This window comes from Plasmopara halstedii (assembly GCF_900000015.1).
Source record: "Plasmopara halstedii genome assembly, contig: Scaffold_1561, whole genome shotgun sequence".
Taxonomy (NCBI): Eukaryota; Oomycota; class Peronosporomycetes; order Peronosporales; family Peronosporaceae; genus Plasmopara; species Plasmopara halstedii.
Window position 1 is genome coordinate 639,022 of NW_020188473.1, and position 7,655 is coordinate 646,676.

Consider the following 7,655-nt stretch of genomic DNA (forward strand, 5'->3'; position numbering starts at 1 on the left):
CAACTAGTCACTACACCCGAAAAATCATACCCAACGATCTGCGGCCTGTAAAAACAGTATTAGCTTCGAATCAAGCATCATATCTACCAAAAAACCCACCAAGTGTCTTTAATTATCAACTTCATCGCGCCTTGTCGCCGTTTGTAGTCGATCTTCAATACAATCAAAAGTTATTGATCAAAATTTCGCTTCACAAGTTCCACTAAACTTTGTCCGTTAATAACACGTACGGGGTTTAGCGCGGCTGCATGCACTTTAACCACGACGTCTTTTGGATCAACCAGCTTCGGATCCGGTTGGGTGCCCATTTCCATGACGCTGGGACTTCCATGTCTTTAGATGGCAAATTATTTATTAGCATTATTCAGTCGAATAAAGAGGAGGTGACGCACTTGGTGTAAAACCACGATTTCATTGCAAATTTTCTCTGATTTCTGTGATCGGTCTTTGAGTTATTTAATGGATCCTCGAATTTGACGAAATCTCAAATAGGGTCCTAAGGAGTGAAGTTCAGTGTTTGCTCTTGTCTGAGCTTGGAGCAGAGGTTACAAAACCAGAAATGAGCAACTTCTCATTTCTTCGTCATAAAGCCATCGTAATTACGTCACGTTGCCGTAATCATGTTTGGTAAATTCAACAAAGAAAAACCAGGGCTAGGTCCTTTGGGTAAACCTAGGTAAAGTGTACCCATTTAGACTAGGTCTTTTTGTGGTATTTTCAATCTCGCGTAAGGCTTTTACGAGCTCCAACCGCATCTGTATGGTGGAGATACATTCGTCTAAAAGACTTGTTATTCTGAGTGTAGTTACGCGGCCAGACCGTACGTGGAATATGTATATGAAGCTTGGCTACATTGTTGAACCTTAGCTGGAATATCAGTAGTATATGCGCAAAAGCTGCACCAACACTCCACTCTGCAGGGTACATACCCTATTACAGTATACAGAAACAGTACTCTGCTTTCCCAGCAAATCGAGCTAGATTTCAGCACTTTTACGGTATGCGCACACATTTTGTCTATAAAGTATAAGAGTAACGAAGTAAGTGTAAATAGCTTTATCCGTCAGGATCCGAATGACGCTCGTAACCCGTCAAGTGTTTTATCGTAGACGTTTTCTGACTCATAAAGATCGACGTTAAGATCAACAGACACCAAGAAGGCAAGCAAAAATTGAGCTACTTCATCAGTCATCAGATTAGGCAATCCTAGCAACTATGTGATTATGTATACTTATTATAAGGTCCAGATGTTATTTGTAAGCTCACTTTTATGTTGATTAATCAATGTGCATGACAGCAAAGATTAGTAAACTCGATCGGTCATTCTCGTCACCTTTCATAATATCTACGTCAGTAGGCCGATCGTGCACAGCAATTGCTTCTTTCTCTTGGACTAGAAGACGAAGAACTCAGGGGATGAGAGTGTAAGTATTGGACTCGAAAAAAAAATCGATTTGTAATGTTCTTTATTCGCAATTTGGTAAGGCTTTTAATTACTAATTACTAGTGATGGTGATGACCGGAAACCTTCTCGAAGAGATATGCCTTATAAGAGTTTAGTTCAATGAACATTTAAGTGAATTAATTATTGAAGCTCTGCAGCAAAATATTCATTTTAACACATCAAATTGGTGCTAAAAGTCCAAATGCTAAGAACAACCCTCTTCGGCCCGACAACCCCCTTACGGCGAGCGACTGCGCGCGGTTTTGCGAATACTAAGTTCAGCTCGCGATTAACCAATGGAATCCAGCCAGTGATGCGCTCTTCACTGCTGTCTAAACAACAAACTTTGGTGAAGCAGCAAGTGCGAAACCAATACTATTATCGCTCTAGCATTCGACGCGAAAGCCGCGCCGTGTCAGGCGACGTGGTTGTGATCGGTCTTATCTCTGTGAATGTTGCTGTCACTATTGCCTGGATGCGAGCACATGTACCTGCACCAATACACCGCGCGCAGCAGCTACGTAGCTTTCAGCCGTCCATGAGGACGATGCTGACGCACTTTACGACGTCTACACAACATCTACAGGATGGACGATACTATACGTTACTAACCGCCATGTTTAGCCAAGCAACACTGGGTCATTTGGGCGCAAATATGCTAGGATTGTACTTCTTCGGGCGGCAAATATGTGACGTTTTGGGTCACAGGAAGTTTCTTGGACTATATCTTGCAAGCGGCGTGCTTTCATCCGCTGCAGCGGTATACCAGCAGCATCTATCGGGACGACTAACCTATAATTTGGGTGCAAGTGGTGCTGTGAACGCAATTACGGCAATGAGCATCCTGCTCTTCCCGCACGGCACACTCCTGATCTTTGGTATTGTGCCAATGCCAGCGTGGCTCGGCGGTTCGCTTTTTATCTTCAAGGACGCATACTCATTTTTGACAGACAGACAGGATGGCATTGGACATGTGGCCCATTTAAGTGGTGCGGCCATTGGTGGGGCGTATTACTATTATTTGCGTCGCCAAAGATTTCGACGCTTCTAGAGGAAGGAAAAAAGATTTAATAAATAATTGACTTGGAGAAAAAAAACGTTAAAAAACAAACAAGTAGTTAACTTGAGTATTTCTGCGAGAATTTATCCAAATTGATTTCGGATATGTAAAACACATTATCTTCATTTTGTTCGTTTAAACGTCATTCCTCGTTCATGCAAAAAACTCGCAGCAAGTACGTCTGCTTCCTCATATTGACACTCATGAAATAAAAAAAATAGATAAATCATCCTCATTATGGGTCATACCATGCTGTTCATTCTTTATGTGCTATGTGTGTCCTAAAGCAGCTCAAACCCATCGGGATTCTACAATTTGCACGGAGTCTCTGTGCTCTGGCATGGCTGGCTTAAGCGGCTTGGAAGATTCAGTAAACGCTGGCGACGGCGCTACTTTATTTTTGTGTCTACATCCAACGGTACAAAGGAGCTGCGCCATTACGATACGTTCAAGGACGTCAATACGCTGCTCATGTCCACACCCAAGGGTGTCATCTCAATGACAGACGCTACAGGCATCTGCTGTTTTACATCAGCAGCTACGGCTGGCAAGAAGCTGATAAAATTTGTGCGTTTAAATTTCTGATGCTAAGATATAATATTTTATCGAGTGGTGAACTAATTTAAAATGTGTTTTACAAATAGAATCGTTCTGATACTACCGACTCAAGACCAGGCGCATACGACCAAAAATTTGCTGTTTTGACGCCACTTGTACGCTCAATATCTTCTGATCTTAGATTTTGACTTGAACTGACTTCAATGTTTGAAAAGCACGTGAATTTGTTAGCATTTCACAATGGCCGTGAATGGAATGGGTATGTATGTATCCAAGTCGTAGCTTTATAATATGGTTAAATTCACAAGAGTTTAAAATTGCGCAGATCAAGTGAATCTCAGCAAGGATTGTCGCTGCTAGCGTCTCTCTCTGCGTTTTATCCAGCGGTTGATGTTCTTCATTCCGGATGGATGACGAAGCGACGAGAGCGCAATGTGCACAGCCCAAAGAGCATAATGACATATTGGAAGCGGCATTTCTTCATGTTCTTGACATCTGGTGACTTGTTGTACTTTCGAGATGATACATTAAGTGAATTGCAAGGCCGTGTCGACGTTCGACATGCTCCGACAGTACGCGTGACGGGAGAGCAGCTTATAGAAGAGAGAAAGAAAGATGGTGGCATGTTTAAGTTTGGTAAGATGCCAGCATTTGAACGCGAGACGTGTCTTATTTGGATTGCCACTCCTCCATCCAAGATGTTTGTCTTGAAACTGGAGGATGATCATGAAGATTCAGGTAGTAGTCCTGGCATTAGTGGGAAAGCAGGTCTTGGATCTTCAGGTGTGGGAATGACGTCAAGAAAAGCCGAGCTAACTCCAAGCTCTAAAAAATGGCTTCATTTACTTTTACAAGGACATGCAGAAACAAAGTATACACAGCTCGAAAAGTGCATTGCGACAGGCAAATATGGCCTAACGACAGAGGTGAGTGAACCATCGTGTAATAAAGGCTGATATCTTTGCTGATTAATGGCAATTTTATGGTATTGATTAGATTATATCTGCCGTACGAGCAGGAATTCCGGACGAATTGCGTGGACAACTCTGGAACGGATTTTCTGGTGCTCTCGAGCTTCAACGTCGTGTAGAGCTCAAACACGCGATTCGTAGTGCGTCGAAAAATCCGAACGCTTTCCGCGTGCCTCTTCGTGAAAGTTCTGCCATAAACAATTCTAGATCTTCTGCTTCATCGAATTATGCTATTTATGAAATGTGTTCGGCTGCCATTGACGCAGCGATGATTGAATTGCCAGAAAACGAAATGCTTTTCACACGATTGTGCGCATTAGCGCTTCACGAAAGTTGTAACGAGCTAATGACCTTACGTTCGAGCGATTTTCAACCTTTATCAGATCGCTTTCGCCACGCTGCGTCGTTCGTGTCCGATCAATACAGTGAAGACCGTGGATCGTTCTTTGATTTTGAGCGCGACTCGATAGACGATGACGTAGGAGAGGTCGAGGAGCTGAAAAATGGCAACAGTCCTTTGAGTGATCCTCCATCTGCTCGAAATACGCTCAAGCAGCTTGAGAAGGGTAAAATGGGAAATTACGTCTATCCAAGTGATTATCCAGCTGCAGATTGGGAGCTGACATCACGGCGTCGGTTGTTAATTGCTAGCTCACGTTACAAGTACGTGATTTGATGAAATCTTGGATAATTGAGGTCTAACTTTAATATTTTTTGGGGTTTTGAAAAGTCCGTACTCGCATCCATTTCCCTGGCGAGTATCTTGTTTACTGCTGGCATACGTCGAAGAAGAAGGCGCATTCTGGATGATTAACAGGTACAATCTTGTTTGTGATAGATTTGAAAAATTGTGCGTAATTTCTTACGAGTTGTGTTACCAATGGGACAAGCATTATCGAATCACTTCTTCCGGGATACTTTCACGGCCACCGACCAGCTTTACAAGTTGATGTGGCAGCATTTACTGCACTATTAGAAGATCGCCTGCCGACTCTTTCCGCTCACTTGGCAACTTTGAAGTTTCCTCTTGGTCGGCTGGTCGAACGATGGTTTTTAAGCCTTTTTACCGCATCGCTTGTCCCGCTTCCGACGGTATGAGCTTGTTTTATAAGTTCCCTTCAACTTGCTAAGCGATGTCACACGATCAGGTGCTGCGGATATGGGACGCGTTCTTTATTCGTGGCGTACTAGTGTTTTACGGAGTCGGGATTGCGTTACTATTTCGAGCGGAAGAAACCCTCTATCATGCCAAATCCGCTACTGAAGTCGAGGAATACCTGAGAGCTAGCGAACGAAGCTGTATAGATGCTGATGCAGTCTTCTCCGTTGTTTTTAAGGATGATCTTACTATTCCTTGTGTGTCTTGCTTCTTTTGATTTGTGAAATAGACAGCTTAATAGTGTGGTTTGTTACAGGGCTAACGGATGAGCAATTGGAAAAATTGAGGTCAATACAGCGTCAACGCATGATTGAGCAGATATCGCATAAAGTGGGGCATTTCAAAGACAAGCTGAGCGTTCTTAAGCTCGCACAAGACTTTGATTTGCGCTGCCAAGCAGTTGCGAGAAAGTTTATAAGTGACGGTGAAGGCATAGTGACGACCGTGCCGCTTGACTCGGTTTGTCCGACAGCAAACGAAGAAAAATACGACCTCTTCGGACTGGATGACGATCTGAAGATCCTTCACAATGAATCGGACTGTGACACGCTCGAAAATTCTTTCCAAACTACTTTGCGCCTGCTGCTTGAACAAGTGAGCGAGTTGTCTACTGCGGCGCGAGCACTCGCAGCCGAGCTGGGTCAGCGACAAGCAAAGTGGTTGGCTGCATCTAGCCAACTCGCAGCATGCCCGCTGGCTCGACTACCAACACCTGAATCCCACAGTTGGCTTTCTCAGGTTAAAGAAGGCAAAATTTCCGGTGCAGGACAAGATATGTTCGTAGAATTTACTTCTAGTAGTAGTAAAGTTCCATTGGCTTTTCGCGTTATCGAAGCCTCCGGCATGATGTTTGACAACAGTGAGACCCGAATTACTCACAAAGAAGCTGCAGATAGTGAAAGGTATGGCCAGATTGCTGATCAACGGAGCTGCTTGTTGACGGAGAGGGATGATCTTGAGCTCTCTGATCATAATCTCGCAAATATGTTTCTGTATACGTTAGTGTCATCGCTTAAGGCACTAGGTGCTGTTCGGCTGGACTGTCTTGGCGTGACCTATCGGTTGAAATGGCATAGTGGGTCATGGCTAGAATCTGCGGTCGAATATCCTTCCATCTCTACGTTTGAGGGAAGAGAGGAGACAACGAGAACAATTAGCAGCACATCAAATTCGCGGCGATCAGTCAGATCGACTAGTATGTCTCAGTCTTCAAATCCCGCAAACTCGTCAAATCGACGTCCACGTGCGATGGATGACTCGGCCTTGTTTGGCCGCAAACGTGGAAATTCTGGTGCAACAATACACAAACGAGGGGGGCCCACAAATAATTACTATTCAAACAAGTCACCAACCCAACTACGACCGACTTTATCGTCCGGCGATTTCTTCGTGTCTGAACATACGACTGGCGGTGTAGGTACCAACTTGTACAACGACCCAATTATTGAAGATCAGCCTGCTCCGTCGTCGCCCGCATGTATCCAGCATTCTGCAAAGACAGGCGAGGGTTATCCCTTTATGCCGCCGTCGCCACCTCCACAAGACTGCACTGAGTTTAACTTTACTCGCAGTCCTTGTCTCCGCGAAGCATCTTCAGCATCAAACAAAGCTTTTTTGACAGCACTTCGCATGCAACATGAAGAAGGTGAACGAGAGTTTCGAGAGTCTCATAAACGACTCCTGAATGGACTTAACAAATTTGTGCGGCTCGAGTATCGCGACTACGACTGGGCACTGCGTGAGCGTGCTTTAACCATGGAACGCGAGCTGCAACAGGAATTTCAAGAAATCGAAGCCGAAGTCTGTGGAGCCAGGTGGCTTCACTAGGAATCAAGACAGCATAATTACTGTCAAATAATTTACGATTGTAATTATATATTGGTCATCAAAGTTGCGTCCGCGGGCCATTGGTACCATTACCACTCGACTGCTTCGCCCCCACCAAAGCCCCAATTTCGGTTGTAAATGGATCTCTGACACTACTCTCATCGGCCTGGCTATTGGTATCATAACTCGAGAAATTGTTTGAATGTGGTGATTCAGCATAAACATGATCAAGGTCGTCATAGCTTACGACAAGAATATCAAGTTCCTCCAAGATTTCGGTCACTGCAAGCCAGACTTCCGATTTGAGCATGGCGTATTTCCGCGCGTCCAACTCTTCAGTATAAGAATACACACGAATGGTGTAAAGTTCCTCCATAGCGACGAAAAAGAAACGGTTCCACTTTTCTCCATGCCGCAAATCTGACTGATTCTCTTCATGCGATGTCAGTCCAACATGCAAAGACTGTAACATAATTTCCAGGCGATGTAAAGCTTGTCGTAACTTCTCCACAGGTGTCGCACATGACACCCGGACATGCAAGTCTACGTCTCGCTTTGGTCGTTGTGAGAAATTGATCATCGGCTTGTAAAGAAAAAAGCTGTTTGGTACATAAAGTGTCGTTCCTTCTAGACTCA

The 7,655-nt window shown here is 44.2% G+C and overlaps 4 protein-coding genes across 4 annotated transcripts in view; 2 read left to right on the forward strand and 2 right to left on the reverse strand.

Moving 5' to 3' along the window:
* Positions 1–415, reverse strand: part of PHALS_01538 (alcohol dehydrogenase) — a gene marked incomplete at both ends in the record, with an annotated part of 774 nt that extends 359 nt beyond the window's left edge. Inside the window, 4 exons of the mRNA XM_024715948.1 lie at positions 31–45; positions 100–152; positions 231–333; positions 393–415. Of these exons, the coding sequence (XP_024581595.1) occupies positions 31–45; positions 100–152; positions 231–333; positions 393–415 (194 nt within the window). The remainder of the gene's footprint in view (positions 1–30; positions 46–99; positions 153–230; positions 334–392) is intronic.
* A 1,231-nt stretch (positions 416–1,646) lies between these two features.
* Positions 1,647–2,495, forward strand: PHALS_01539 (serine protease family; the record flags this gene model as incomplete). Its single annotated transcript, XM_024715949.1, has 1 exon — positions 1,647–2,495. One exon carries the CDS (start codon positions 1,647–1,649, stop codon positions 2,493–2,495), a length of 849 nt encoding a protein of 282 aa, XP_024581596.1.
* Positions 2,496–2,659: 164 nt separating this feature from the next.
* On the forward strand, positions 2,660–7,019 carry PHALS_01540 (tbc1 domain family member 2a; the record flags this gene model as incomplete). Its single annotated transcript, XM_024715950.1, has 10 exons — positions 2,660–2,679; positions 2,795–3,071; positions 3,149–3,217; positions 3,278–3,321; positions 3,388–3,988; positions 4,059–4,696; positions 4,764–4,850; positions 4,924–5,125; positions 5,182–5,389; positions 5,449–7,019. 10 exons carry the CDS (start codon positions 2,660–2,662, stop codon positions 7,017–7,019), a joined length of 3,717 nt encoding a protein of 1,238 aa, XP_024581597.1.
* Positions 7,020–7,077: 58 nt separating this feature from the next.
* PHALS_01541 (small conductance mechanosensitive ion channel family) lies at positions 7,078–7,599 on the reverse strand (the record flags this gene model as incomplete). Its single annotated transcript, XM_024715951.1, has 1 exon — positions 7,078–7,599. One exon carries the CDS (start codon positions 7,597–7,599, stop codon positions 7,078–7,080), a length of 522 nt encoding a protein of 173 aa, XP_024581598.1.
* Positions 7,600–7,655: the final 56 nt, after the last annotated feature.